Source organism: Neoarius graeffei, chromosome 9 (assembly GCF_027579695.1).
Source record: "Neoarius graeffei isolate fNeoGra1 chromosome 9, fNeoGra1.pri, whole genome shotgun sequence".
Taxonomy (NCBI): Eukaryota; Metazoa; Chordata; class Actinopteri; order Siluriformes; family Ariidae; genus Neoarius; species Neoarius graeffei.
This window is the reverse complement of record NC_083577.1, coordinates 69909904-69925736: the sequence shown is the minus strand read 5'-3', so window position 1 is coordinate 69925736 and position 15833 is coordinate 69909904. Positions and strand designations below refer to the sequence as shown.

Here is a 15833-nt window from a genome sequence, read left to right as displayed (position 1 = left end):
TAAGGTCCCTTCACTGGCTTCCAGTAAGCTACAGAATTGACTTTAAAGCATTGCTGCTGGTGTACAAATCTCTAAATGGTACAGGGCCCAATTACCTCTCTGATATGTTGCAGCGGCCTAACCCAATCAGATCTACCAGATCGCAGCAGAAAAATTTACTATTAAAACCAGTTGTTAAAACAAAGTGTGGTGAAGCAGCTTTTAGCTACTATGCAGTACAGCTATGGAACCAACTGCCAGAGGACATTAAAAATGCTCCTGCTGTTGGCAGCTTCAAATCTAGGTTAAAGACCAAGCTGTTTTCAGATGCTTTCTGTTAAATAATTAATATTTTTACATTTTTTTATAATCTTTACTTTCTCTGCATGTTTTAAATTTACTTTAATTTTATTCTATTTTATTCCGCTGGTTTCTTTTTCTTTTTCTCCTTTTTTCTTTTTGGCATTTTATTATTTTAGTTCTACTATTGTTTAATTCTTATTATTTTCTTTTAATTCTTTTAATTCTTTTAATTAATTGTTTTAGAATAAAAATAAAATTATTTTATGTAATTTTATTTCTCTATTGTTTACTGTTTTTGTTTTTGCTTCTGTAAAGCACATTGAACTGCCATTGTGTATGAAATGTGCTATATAAATAAACTTGCCTTGCCTTGCCTTGCTGTCCAGGCTGATCTCCACCACTGTAACATCATTAAAAATGAATAATAAAATTGCACCTAATAATAATAATAATTAGTTCAATTTATATAGCGCCTTTTTCACACCCAAGGTCGCTTTACAATTAGGTAAAGGGGAAAAAAAGAGTTCACCAAAAGAGGGTCAGGATGTAATTCCAATGGCGTAGCTATCACAGTCCCACCAAAAGACGTGCAAAGATAAATTCCACACCGCCTGCACACCTGGCGTGACGCCACCTGGCAACATCACTTGGAACACCACGCCATGGATCCACAAAGTGAGCACAGAAGCACCACCACGCAGAGCGCTGGACAACCCCGATGTTAAAAGAGCAACAAGCTCACTGCAGTCCATAGCGAGGAGCACAGGCAATCACCCACAGCGGACCAAGGCCTGGAGGGAACTGACGCCCAAAACTGGGTCCGGAGCTACACCACAACTGGTGGACAAAATGCTCAAATAACAAAACAAACATCAAACTGTACAAACACAAAATGAAAAAAAAATTAAAAGCTCCGGTGAGAAGCGGAAGCCAAAATGCGCACAGCGTACTCTCAACCGGAAACAGAAATGACCGGAGGAAGAATCCGTGAAGTACAACTGTGTGAAACAAGAGTACAGAAAAAGAACGAGAGGGAGAGGGAGAAAGAGAGCGCATCGTTCCTCTCAGGGCCTATTAAGTTCAGTTTCTGGAACGGGAATATGGATTTCACAAGTTAGAGGCAGAGGGAATTGATCAAAGCTGTGAGAGAGAGAGAGAGAGAGAGAGTGTGTGTGTGTGTGTGTGTGTGTGTGTGTGTGTGTGTGTGTGTGTGTGTGTGTGTGAATAATTGTATAATTTAGAAGGCAGGATACAGGTTTTCTGAAAGTGACGAGTGTAACCTGTTTGCGTGCTCCCTATTTCTCTCTTCCATTTTCTAGCTCCCACCACCGTGTCGTCTCTGGGTGGATTGTGTGATTTTGAGCAAAATATGTGCGGCTGGACCCATGATCCAACAGGTGATGTGAACTGGGCTCTGCACAGCCCCTCCACTTCTGGTCCAGACCTGCCCATGGGAGCTGACGGTACGGAAAATCTTCACTCACAGAGCAACCATATGCACATGTGCTGCATACAGTAACAAAAAAAAAAAAAAAATCCCATCACATTAACATTATATTAATTGTCCACTTATTCGGTGCACTTATTGCACTTTCCATCTTAGATACAGACTTAACGAAAAGATATCCTGTACTGGCAATTGGCTACACGTCTATCCTGCTTAGAGCTTATCTATAATTAGATTTGATTATAATTGATAGCAAGCAGTATAAAAAGAGACCTGTGCTCTCTAAAAGCCAGGGCTGTGTATCTAATTTAGTGTGGCCGCAGGTAAAGGAAGTAGACGAGCAATAAATAACAGCATGCACAGTGAGTCATAAAGACTTTCATTTGCCCTTGCAAAAACTATACACACACACATGCACACACCATGTTTCAGCAGCCAGGGTTATTACTGAAGAGTAATTATTGTAATAGCTGAGGTCTGAAAATAGTCCTTGTCACAGTCTTGCATGTTTTCTCCTGTGCAAAGAGCTCTGGTCATCTTTTTATCCCTCTTGAAGCAAAGGGGCATGCTCTTCATGTAAACCATCAAACTCACGCACACACACACACACACGTGTGCATAGCCCCTGCTCCTGAGGATCTCCCGTGTCAGGATGCTAGCTCTGTTTTTCCATCTGTGAACGTATTTAATGACAGAATCAGAAGCTAAGAGGAAAGAATTCTCTTCTGTTTAAAACATTACACAATCAGATATTCTCCTATTCCTCCTTCCAATCAGCATCCTGCTTTCTCTCTCTTTTCCTTCCTCCGTCTTTCCTCATGAGGGAATAATCACTGCACATTTCAGACCTTTTTTTTTTCCAAAGAAAAGCCTGAAACTGTTTAACCCATTCACTTAATGATTCATGAACTCAGTGCACATGTTCTCAGACCTTCATGTTGGAGCTAGAAGAAGAGCCGAGGTGAAAGGGCACACGTTCCCCCAGCGTAATTAACTTCACTGGAACATTGTAATGATGCTCATCGACCTGCCTGTCCTTCTCTGCTCCTTCTCTATAGGCACATCACTGTGCTAAACAACCACCCAATCACAGTAAAGCCCCTTTAAAAATGGCTAATTCACTCATGGTCCCTGGATATAAAGCAGTGATCCTTATTGATTAGACACTCAGTAGGTTATTCGCACCTATTACAGTTACGGTAAGAAAAGAATTTGCCAAGTGATTTAATAGGGTTCAAGGGTAAAGGTATTTAAATTGTTTAAGATTCAGCTCAGTAGCAAGGTTAAGGGAGTTAAGGGTTAACTCGATATTACTCCACGAATTCCACAAAATCAAGTCGTACATGAGCTGATAGCAGATGAGGCGCGTAGCTGAGTTGGCTATAAGCCATCTATGACGAGATTGAGTGGAATAACTGTTTTATTGTATCCACATTCACTGGATTTTGAGAAAAAGAGCATTTTTATTTTTTTGCAAATTCGATAAATAAAAACTTTATACAAAACGTCCGACAAAATCATTTCCGCTGAGAATGTAAACAAACCGGCAAAATGACTTTAGCAATTTGTGAAAAATGTGATGATAATAATATTTTTGAAAAAATAAAAAAAAGATACGTTCTCACCATCAAATACTTTTATTCAGTTTTTGTTTGTTTTTTTGCAGTTTTCTTCTTCTTTAGGATTTTCTGGCGGTTGGCAAACCAGCTTAAAGGTGCATTACCACCACCGACTGGGCTGGAGTATGGAACAGGCGATATTGAGGGGGGGAAATATATATATTTATTTTTTCGCGGTGTGGTTTTCATCAAATCTTGCGCTCTGATTGACTGGCGAGCGGGTCCGTATCCTATGGTACGGACCCCAGTTACGGACCCCGGTTACGGACCTCTGGCGACTCGCTCGTTCACAGCAACAACAAATATAGTAACATTTTTTGTCAACATTTATCTTTTTTAATAAGATTTATTTATAAGATTATCAAAAATCTTATAAATTTTTGCCAGCATTTCTCAACATAATAGCATTAATTTTACAGCATGGATAGCGATAACGACAGTGTTCACAGCGAAAGCGAGTTTTACTACCCTGAGGAAGAAGAAATAAAAGAAAACATTTCAGGAGAAAGCTAAAAACCTCTAACTGATTGCTAACGCCGAGCAAAAACATGGCTGAATCCTGAATGACTCAATTTTGTATAAATAGGGAACTATATAGGCGGCAAAATGTAGTTTTTTTCCTGCCATGGAAGTGCACTTGTATACCGAGGAGGAAGCAATTTGCATTACAGCCGTGAATGAGGATTCAAAATGGCAGCTCGCCTCGGCTCAGTTTTCCCTTTCGGGCGCTCTCGTTTTCTGTTAGAATTTGGTAAAGAAAAAAATAAATATATTATTTACCAGCTTAAGGTCGGTCCGTATGGTGAAATACCGTGACCTCGGCCTTGAATACTGATCTCGGCCCAGAGGGCCTCGCTCAGTACTTTCAAGACCTTGGTCATGGTTTTTCACAATACGGACCCCCCAGCTGGTAAATAACATCATCTCATCTCATTATCTCTAGCCGCTTCATCCTTCTACAGGGTCGCAGGCAAGCTGGAGCCCATCCCAGCTGACTACGGGCGAAAGGCGGGGTACACCCTGGACAAGTCACCAGGTCACTACAGGGCCGACACATAGACACAGACAACCATTCACACTCACATTCACACCTACGGTCAATTTAGAGTCACCAGTTAACCTAACCTGCATGTCTTTGGACTGTGGGGGAAACCGGAGCACCCGGAGGAAACCCACGCGGACACGGGGAGAACATGCAAACTCCACACAGAAAGGCCCTCGCCGGCCACGGGGCTCGAACCCGGACCTTCTTGCTGTGAGGCGACAGCACTAACCACTACACCACCGTGCCGCCCGGTAAATAACATAAATATATAATTTTAGCTTTTAAATACTTGATAATTTTGGGGGGTTTGTTTTCGAGTAGAGTTTTTATTTCGTCCTCGGTTGGTTCAGCAACATGCGCCACCATTTTGTTTTTCTCTACTCACGGTATATGAGCTGAGAGCCTAGTAGTAGAGTAGCCAATCAGAGCGTGCGATTGCTCATATCCAGTGAATGTGGATAGAATAATGTATATTATGGTATTTTTCAGAGAAGAAAAGATTTCTGTCTTGCTTCTTTCTTTGTACCAAAGTTTCCAGAGATGAGCGGTTTTAAAGATTATTCTTGACAAATCTTTAAGCAACGTGCCTTAATAGCAACTATGTGAAGATAAATTGAAAACATGCTGACACATTAAATCAAACATGTTAGAACATTTCTTTTAAAATAGATTTTAAGGGCAAAAAGTGTGCAGATTACATAGCACCAGGGATATAAACAAAGCTTATTTCAGTATGTAGTTAAGCTAACAGCTTCAGTTCATTTATAAGAATAACTTTCGACCAGACATGCTGTTCCTGCTGTTGGGATCGCCATGACTGCTTGCTAAAAGTTAAAGACGAACAGCATTTTATTGGTAAAAATGCTGATTATTGCTGAGCTAATTTTTTCCTCACTGAAGTGACGTCAGTGCTTTACTGAGCGCGGAGGCTAAGCGCTATTACGCAGCTGAATTAAAGCAATACAGCAAAACTAGACTAGAATTCATGTTTCCTCTGCTGACTGATGAAGAGAAACAGCATGATCATTCATTTAAATAGGTCCTAAACTGAAGTGTTGTTCTACTCACAGAGCCATGCTGAGACACAAAGAGCCCTAAATATAGAGATGGCAGCACTCAGTAGCTCATGATATGTTTAGTGCTGATGTTGTGATGATAGCAGTCGAGCTGCAAATGAAAGATACAGTGACACTTCTCGGAGTTTAGTGGTGCTCCACAGCCCTCAGCTGGTGAGAAGATCACTGTGTCACTCTGTCAGCACAATGTGAGGCTTAATACATATCCTATACACAACCTGTGGTGGTTAGCTCCTCAGCTGCACATCCGGATTGGAGTGCAATCCAAAATAAGATAATCTTCTATCCAACACACATCATCATACTGTACAGTGGATATAAAAAGTGTACACGCACTGTTAAAATGATAGATTTTTCTCATGTAAAAAAAATGAGACCACAACAAATAATTTCAAAACTTTTCCCACCTTTAATGTGACCTATAACCTCATCTCATCTCATTATCTCTAGCCGCTTTATCCTTCTACAGGGTCGCAGGCAAGCTGGAGCCTATCCCAGCTGACTACGGGCGAAAGGCAGGGTACACCCTGGACAAGTCGCCAGGTCATCACAGGGCTGACACATAGACACAGACAACCATTCACACTCACATTCACACCTACGGTCAATTTAGAGTCACCAGTTAACCTAACCTGCATGTCTTTGGACTGTGGGGGAAACCGGAGCACCCGGAGGAAACCCACGCGGACACGGGGAGAACATGCAAACTCCACACAGAAAGGCCCTCGCCGGCCACGGGGCTCAAACCCAGGACCTTCTTGCTGTGAGGCGACAGCGCTAACCACTACACCACCGTGCCGCCCGACCTATAACCTGTACAATTCAATTGAAAAACAAACAAATCTGATTAGGGAGAAAATATAAAAAATGTTAAACTTACAATAAGCTGGTTGCATAAGTGTGCACACCCTTAAACTAATACTTTGTTGAAGCACCTTTTGATTTAATTACAGCATTCAGTCTTTTTGGGTTCACACCTGCCGTCAATTAAAATGACTCTGATTAACCCCAAATAAAGTTCAGACATTTACTCAGTTGCATCCTGCAGCAAAAGCCAGCGTTCTCAGAGAGCTTACAAAGCATCAAAGGGATCTCATTGTTGAAAGATATCAGTCAGGAGAAGGGGACAAAAACATTTCCACGGCATTAAATATACCATGGAGCACAGTGAAGACCGTCATCAAGAAGTGGAGAAAATATGGGACAACAGTGACATTACCGAGAACTGGACGTCCCTCCAAAATTGATGAAAAGACAAGACAAAAACTGGTCAGGGAGGCTGCCAAGAGGCCTACAGCAACACTGAAGGAGCTGCAGGAATTTCTGGCAAGTGCTGGTTGTGTACTACATGTGATGACAATCTTCCGTATTCTCCATATGTCTGGACAATGAGATAGGGTCAAAGAAAAACATCCAGGCCTGGCTAAATTTTGAAAAAAAAAAAAATACATCAGCTCTCCCAAAAGCATGTGGGAAAATGTCTTATGGTCTGATGACACCAAGGTTGAACTTTCTGGCCACAATTCCAAAAGGTATGTTTGGCGCAAAAACACCACTGCGCATCACCAAAAGAACACCATATCCACGGTGAAGCGTGGTGGTGGCAGCATCGTGTTTTGGGGTTGTTTTTCTTCAGCTGGAACAGGGGCTTTAGTCAAGGTGGAGGGAATTATGAACAGTTCTAAATACCAGTCAATTTTGGCCCAAAACCTTCAGGTGTCTGCTAGAAAGCTGAAGATGAAGAGGAATTTCATCTTTCAGCACAACGATGACCCCAAAAAAACATTTTGGAATGGCTCAGCCAGAGCCCAGACCTAAATCCAATTGAAAATCTGTGGGGTGACCTGAAGAGGGCTGTGCACAAGAGATGCCCTCGCAATCTGACAGATTTGGAGCGCTTTTGCAAGGAAGAGTGGGCAAATATTGCCAAGTCTAGATGTGGCAGGCTGATAGACTCTGACCCAAAAAGACTGAATGCTGTAATGAAATCAAAAGGTGCTTCGACAAAGTATTAGTTTAAGGGTGTGCACACTTATGCAACCAGCTTATTGTATTTTTTTTTTTATGTTTTTCCCCCTAACAGATTTGTTTGTGTTTCAATTTAATTGTACAGGTTATAGGTCACATTAAAGGTGGGAAAAGTTTTGAAATTATTTATCGTGGTCTCATTTTTTTACATCAGAAAAACCGATCATTTTAACGGGGTGTGTACACTTTTTATACCCACTGTATATACTTCTGGGTGGCACGGCAGAGCAGTGGTTAGCACTGTTACCTCAGAGCAAGAAGGTTCTGGGTTCGAACCTCATGGCTGACTGCAGCCTTCCTGTGTGGAGTTTGCATGTTCTCCTCGTGTCTGTGTGGATTTCCTCCAAGTGCTCCAGTTTCCTCCCACAGTTTAAACATATGCAGATTAGGTCAACTTATTGTCGTCGCATCACTTGGGCTTGAGGTGAACCAAACATGGCTTGTCCAGAATTGCAGCAGTAGGGTGGCCAGTTCCTTTCTGCACACTCACACACACACACACACACACACGTACGTTCACACAGTAGCCAGTAAACCTAACCTCATGTCTTTGGACTGCGGGGGAAACCAGAACACTTGGAGGAAATCCACACAGACATGGGGAGAACATGCAGAGTCCACACAGAAAGGCCCCTGTTGGCCACTGAGCTCAAACCAAGAACCTTCTTGCTGTGAGATGACAGTGCGAACCACTACACCACCGTACCGCCCTTCAGGTCAACTGGCTATTCTAAATTGCCCATAGGTGTGAATGAGAGTGTGAATGGTTGTTTGTCTCTGTGTTAGCCCTGTGATAGTCTTGTTACCTATCCAGGTTGACCCCACCTCTCACCAGAAATCAGCTGGGATTGGCTCATGACCCTGACGGATACATCTCATTCTCATCTCATTATCTCTAGCCGCTTTATCCTGTTCTACAGGGTCGCAGGCAAGCTGGAGCCTATCCCAGCTGACTACGGGCGAAAGGCGGGGTACACCCTGGACAAGTCGCCAGGTCATCACAGGGCTGACACATAGACACAGACAACCATTCACACTCACATTCACACCTACGGTCAATTTAGAGTCACCAGTTAACCTAACCTGCATGTCTTTGGACTGTGGGGGAAACCGGAGCACCCGGAGGAAACCCACGCGGACACGGGGAGAACATGCAAACTCCACACAGAAAGGCCCTCGCCGGCCACGGGGCTCGAACCCAGACCTTCTTGCTGTGAGGCGACAGCGCTAACCACTACACCACCGTGCCACCCTGACGGATACATGGTATGGATAATGGATGGATGGATGGATTACGTAGTTGCCATATTCATGTGTTTTAATTGCATTTTTTTTCTTTTGCATTTTTCTCATTTTCTGACAGTCTTAACAGTTGCTGTTTGGTTCAAAGATTTGTAAATTTGGAAGAAGAAAAAAAATACGCCTTTATAATGGACCACAAAAGAAAAGGTTGTTTTTGCTTGATTTGAAATGGTAAAATAATAACAGGCATAACACTTGTCAGTACCTAATTTACATGAATAATTGTAATAAATTATTGTTATTTCAATATTGAACAAAATAAGCAAGATTTTTGTTTTGTTATTATTATGCAGTACTGGTGTCTGCATGTGATGTACAAGGTACACAAGTTTGCATTTACTATCATCAGTCGTACTATAATGAGTCAGGGTTTGTGCAATTAGTTCTGGCTTTCCGACTGTCCTGAGGGTTCACGTGTTCAGACCCTGCCAAATCTTTTCACACCCTCTCAGACTGCACACAGAGAGCTACAGGGAGCTGAGAGATGCAACAAAGGTGGCAGACATCAGCATTCACTGTGTGCACAGAAATTCTCTCTCTCTCTTTCACACCACACACACAAGCACAAGGTCAGGGTCTGCATTGAGTTAATTATCATCTCATTTCTATTGTTAACCACCTCCTGAATCCTCATCCTTTGCAGATTATGGCAGCTTCCTGTACCTGGAGGCGGGTCCTAAGACTGAGCATAAGCGTGCAAAGCTCCTGAGCCCCGTTGTGGGACCCGAGCAAGGGCCGCTCTGTCTGCTTTTCTACTACCAGCTTTCTGGAGATGCACAGGGAAGGCTGCAGGTCCTGATTCGCAACGACAATCAAGATGAGACCCCGCTCTGGACTCTGAAAGCAGACAAGGACCACAAATGGAGAGAAGGACGAACCATCCTGCCTCAGTCCCCTAAGGAGTATCAGGTGAGGAGACATAGTCTGTCAGGTCCTTCCTCAGAGTCCCAATTCATCTCTCAGTCAGGAGAAGGTGTGAGGCTGTTTGAGCTCTTTTGGTTTCTCATTATCAAGTGCTGACAAAAGCTGATGCTGGATCCCAAAAGTATATTTCCACATTACTGTCGGAAAGAATGAATAATTTGGAACTGCGCGCTGAGTGCCAGGATTCACTAAAGTTCACTACGGCTCTAATAAATGTACATTTACTGTGCCAGTCAAAAGTTTGGACACACCTACTCATTCATAGGTTTTTCTGTATTGTGACTATTTTCTACATTGTAGAACGATACTGAAGACATCAAAACTATGAAATAACATCTGGAACAGATATGGAATTATGTGGTAAACAAAAAAAGTGTTTAAAACCCCCCCAAAATCTCATCTCATCTCATTATCTCTAGCCGCTTTATCCTTCTACAGGGTCACAGGCAAGCTGGAGCCTATCCCAGCTGACTACGGGCGAAAGGCGGGGTACACCCTGGACAAGTCGCCAGGTCATCACAGGGCTGACACATAGACACAGACAACCATTCACACTCACATTCACACCTACGGTCAATTTAGAGTCACCAGTTAACCTAACCTGCATGTCTTTGGACTGTGGGGGAAACCGGAGCACCCGGAGGAAACCCACACGGGGAGAACATGCAAACTCCACACAGAAAGGCCCTCGCCGGCCCCGGGGCTCGAACCTAGGACTTTCTTGCTGTGAGGCGACAGTGCTAACCACTACACCACTGTGCCGCCCCCCCAAAATGTTTCATATTTTAGATTCGTCAAAGTAGCCAGCGTTTACCTTGATGACGCTTTGCACACTATTGACATTATCTTAACCAGCTTCATGAGGTAGTCACCTGGAATGCTTTTCAGTTAACAGGCGTGCCTCGTCCAAAGCTAATTAGTGCAATTTCTTGCCTTCTTAATGCGTTCGAAATCAAACAGTAAATAATACATAATAAAAATACAATAAATATCCCTATTCCACAACTGTAGTGATCCATATTATGCCAAGAACCGCTCAACTAAGTAAAGAGAGACGACATCCATCATTACTTTAAGACATGAAGTGTCTTTTAATGAATGAAAATAAAGAAAAAACATTGAATGAGAAGGTGTGTCCAAAGTTTTGACTGGTACTGTACGTTCTTTCTCTTTAAAAAAAAAAAAAAAACAATGCAGCCTTCTGGATTATAACATGAATTCACTCATCTTACATTCCAACAGATAAAGTGCTTCCTTTTTACAAGTAGGCCATCAGTGACACCTTAAAGCTAGACGGCCTTTCGATTTCATAAAATCGGTGAAATTTAGTTCCCTCTGAAATTTGGTCATTGTGATATATGTTTATTTCTGTTATATCTCACAAAAAAACGCAGGCCATTCTGTGGCTGGGAAGTTATTTAATTTGAGGGGATTATTCCCCTAGCAAATAATGGGCATGAAATCATTCGCTTCACGCAGTCAAGCAGACAGAGGAAGTCCGTGTGCATGCGCAGATTTACCACCTTCTTCTTTTCCTTCTTTTTTTGGGTTTTACGGCAGCTGGCATCCACAATGTTGCATTACTGTCATCAACAGGTTTACCTTGACCATGCACTGACAGTTACAGTGCCTTGCAAAAGTATTCATACCCCTTGAACTTTTTCACATTTTTCCACCTTACAACCACAAACTTAAACGTTTTTTATTGAGATTTTATGTGACAGACCAACACATAATTGTGAAGTGAAATGAAAATGATAAATGGTCTTCAAAATTTTAAACAAATAAAAATCTGAAAAATGTGATGTGCATTAGTATTCAGCCCCTCTGCGACAATACTTTGTAGAGCCACCTTTTGCTGCAATTACAGCTGCAAGTCTTTTGTGGCATGTCTCTACCAGCTTTGCACATCTAGACACTGAAATTTTTGCCCATTCTTCTTTGCAAAATAGCTCAAGCTCAGCCAGATTGGATGGAGAGCGTCCGTGAACAGCAGTTTTCAAGTCTTGCCACAGATGCTCAATGGGATTTAGGTCTGGACTTTGACTGGGCCATTCTAACACATGAATATTCTTTGCTCTAAACCATTCCATTGTAGCTCTGGCTGTATGTTTAGGGTCACTGTCTTGCTGGATGGTGAATCTCCTTCCCAGTCTCAAGTCTTTTGCAGCCTCCAACAGGTTTTCTTCCAGGATTGCCCTGTATTTAGCTCCATCCCTCTTCCCATCAACTCTGACCAGCTTCCCTGTCCCTGCTGAAGAAAAGCATCCCCATAGCATGATGCTGCCACCACCATGTTTCACAGTGGGGATGGTGTGTGCAGGGTGATGAGCAGTGTTAGTTTTCCGCCACACATAGCGCTTTGCATTTAGGCCAAAAAGTTCAACTTTGGTCTCATCTGACCAAAGCACCTTCTTCCACATGTTTGCTGTGTCCCCTACATGGCTTCTTATGCCTGTCTTTCAACAATGGCTTTCTTCTTGCCACTCTTCCAAAAAGGCCAGATTTGTGGAGTGTACGACTTATAGTTGTCCTGTGCACAGATTCTCCCACCTGAGCTGTGGATTTCTGCAGCTCCTCCAGAGTGATCATGGGCCTCTTGGCTGCTTCTCTGACCAGTGCTCTCCTTGCTCGCTCTGTCAGTTTAGGTGGACGGCCATGTCTTGGTAGGTTTGCAGTTGTGCCATACTTTTTCCATTTTTGAATGATGGCTTGAACAGTGCTTCTTGAGATGTTCAGAGCTTGGGATATTTTTTTATAACCTAACCCTGCTTTAAACTTCTCCAGAACTTTATCCCTGACCTGTCTGGTGAGTTCTTTGGTCTTCATGATGCTGTTTGTTCTTCAGTGTTCTCTAACAAACTACTGAGGCCTTCACAAAACAAGTGTATTTATGCTGAGAGTAAATTACACACAGTAGGACTCTATTAACTAATTAGATGACTTCTGAAGGCAATTGATTGCACTGGATTGTATTTAGAGGTATCAGAGGACAGGGGGATGAATACTAATGAACACCACATTTTTCAGATTTTTATTTGTTTAAAATTTTGAAGACCATTTATCATTTTTGTTTCACTTCACAATTATGTGCTACTCTGTGTTGGTCTATCACGTAAAATCTCAATAAAAAACTTTTAAGTTCGTGGTTGTAAGGTGGAAAAATGTGAAAAAGGTCAAGGGGTATGAATACTTTTGCAAGGCACTGTACATCATTCTGTCTCTAAATGAACAGCTGATCACACCGAGGTGCTCGTTGACTGCCGATATTTATTAGTTTGGTCCTGTATTTTCTTTCCTTCACAACATAATGTCTTTTCTTCTCACTTTCTGTTACTGTAGTCGGTCTTTCATGTTTCATTCGCACGCTCACGTCCTCCATTTTTCTGTCCTGTTTCAGATTTGTATCCCACAATGCCTTGCGCAAACAGGGAAAGCCCACCATGTGATGCATGACGTGGTATTTTGTATTGTGTTATGGTGAAGCAGGAAAAAATAGTGGAGAATTTAGGGCCTCTTGGCCCTAAATTTATTAATTGTTCCATTTTAAAAAAAAACTCATAAAATTGGAAATCTGTGATTCGAATTCAGTAGCTTTCGGTCCACTAAACAAAAATTATTGGGTGTCAGGGAAAATTATTTTTATGCCCTACACTTGAAAAATCTGAAAGGCAGTCTACCTTTAAAATCACTTTATAAAGTCAATATTCATATTATATGCATATGAAGCATATTATACAGTAACCGCTATGAATGATTCAGTGACCCTAGTGAACTAATAGGAAAGGTTTGTAGTTATGTGATGGGAAGAATATATGGCTGGAGACATTGGAGCTGAGGGATTGAACGTGTTTTGCCTGTTTCAGAGTTTAACAAATCAGCATGGTCTCGCAGGTAACAAGTATGTTATAATATAGATTATTATACATATAGGACACTTTTTCGATGGAGTAAAAATGTGTTCTATTCCCTTCTTGCGAGTTTCATTCATTTGGTTTGATAGCATGCAATATTGTTAGCATATCGTTTATCCTACATGTATTACGTCACTCTACCCAATGGAGAATGAGCGTTGAATATGGTTTACGATATTGCATGGTTGTCAAGACAACATGACATCACACGTTGGAGCTAATGCAAATATTCAATGAGAGAATTTTCTGCTGCGCATGCGCAGAAGCATTTTTGTTTGCCGGGAAAGAGAAAGACGTGTTGAACATCCGAAAGGCTATAAAACTTAATTAGAGATTCTTTATGCATATTTACAAGAGAAAAACAAACCAACGGACATTGAAAAACTGGAAAAGAGAGTGTGTATGCCTTGTAATAATAATATTGGCTGGCTTTTGACTCGTTCAATATCTTGCTAGCTAAATGGAATATATCTGATATACCACAATATCATAGCCTGGCAAGCCAGACTAAATGTGAATATTTAGTCTGGCCTCGATCCGTAGACATTTCCGAAGCGGGTAGGAGGAACAAACTGCTGTCTTTCAAACTGTCTCTGTGCGTATAGGCCAATGCTCTGACCAATCAGCGCAACAGTGACTGTGACGTAGTCAGAGCGACAGAAAGCAGTGGGGGAGACCTTGAAATAAATAATTTTTCAAAATACGTATTAATTAATAAACAGTTTCTAGATATTAAGAAGTTTGGAGATAATGACCACAAGTTTGGAGTCTGTACCACATACACATTTTTTTCCAAGTGTTTTTCAAGTGTTTGCTTAAACTGTTTTTGAGAGTTTTTATTTAGTGGTGTTTGGTGAAATAATTTCCCTTAAATTTAAAATAACGGGAAAATAAGAAACAATCAAAAAGTAATGTTTCAAAGCTGTTTATTAATTCTTCGTACTGCACAAACTAGCCCCATCCTTTTGGCTATGAGCGGAGCCAGCTGGTAGATCAGACTTTTGCCATAGCCGGTCGGCAAAACAGCGAAAACGTCCTTCCTGAAAAGGAATGAGCGGAGAGCCTCTTCCTGCTCATGTTTCAACGAAAACTCCAAGTCTAATTCTTCTAAAACTGATTCCAAAGCGGAGTCAAACGCGCGCTGTTCACTAGCCGTAGCCATCTTCCCTGTTGCGCTTTCTCCAGCGTCGCGCAGCTTTGTCGTCGCTCCTGCAAAAGCCCGCCCAAAGAATCCAAACAAAAACCTTGCGTTGTGATTGGCGGGCACGATTTGATGCCCGGGGTGTTTTTGTTTATATGGTGCGAGGCTAGACCCATTCGCTAGGCAAAAAATATTTTTGGCCGCTAGGCGGGTGGGTCTAGTTTACTAGGCTAACAATGTCAGCCAATATTATCTAAATGTATACATTTTTCTAAATACATTATCATGTTCAATACTAATTACACTAATACCACAATATATCGAATGTTATTGACACAGTTTTCTCTCTCAGGTTGTCATCGAAGGCTTCTTTGAGCACAGCAGCCAAGGCCACATCTGGATCGACAATATCCACATGAGTTCTAGCACAGAGCTGGAACAGTGCACCAGTAAGTCAAAAGTCTTATTTTCCCTCCACCTTCGATATGTCCATCTGTTTATCCCTGTCAGATGAGCATACTATCTCATGAAATCCCAGACCCCTTCAAGTTCACCGTAAAAATGAGCGAGCTATTAAAGTTCACTCTTCACACTGATCAGTGAAACTAGGTCACACTTGCCTTGTGGGCTCTGATCCTAATCTGGGTTTAATCAGATTTTTCTTCTTCTCTTCTCTTGTTTGCAATTAGAGTGTCCCAGAGTTGAGGCAGGGAATTATTAGACAGCCATCTTGCCTGTCATGAATAATTTTTGTAGATACACACAGAAAAGTCACAGAGAAGTCAGTATTTGCAGTGTAGCTCTGTATGCACATGCCTATTATCGAGAAATACACGGATTTCCCTCTCTGTGGACTCTTCTCTCACATGCGATATGTACAAAAGGTCAGATAATTAAAAACTGTGTTACATTGCATGCTTTCGTTCTTAATCCGAGTTTTGGGAGTACTCTTATCAATTAGTGCGGTTCGGCTTGAACGCAGCAGCGCTTGCACCCATGCCAAATCAGTCTCTGCTCGCCGTGCACAGCTTTTTCTAATTGTGTCTGCATTCCAG

General features: G+C 41.9%; 1 protein-coding gene across 3 annotated transcripts in view; it reads left to right on the top strand.

The window, feature by feature from the left end:
- nrp2b (neuropilin 2b) overlaps positions 1 to 15833 on the top strand; it is a 178494-nt gene that overhangs the window by 147641 nt on the left and 15020 nt on the right. For all 3 annotated transcript variants that reach the window (XM_060930179.1, XM_060930178.1, XM_060930180.1), the window contains exons 12-14: positions 1602 to 1745; positions 9443 to 9708; positions 15131 to 15227. In XM_060930179.1, the coding sequence (XP_060786162.1) occupies positions 1602 to 1745; positions 9443 to 9708; positions 15131 to 15227 (507 nt within the window). The remainder of the gene's footprint in view (positions 1 to 1601; positions 1746 to 9442; positions 9709 to 15130; positions 15228 to 15833) is intronic.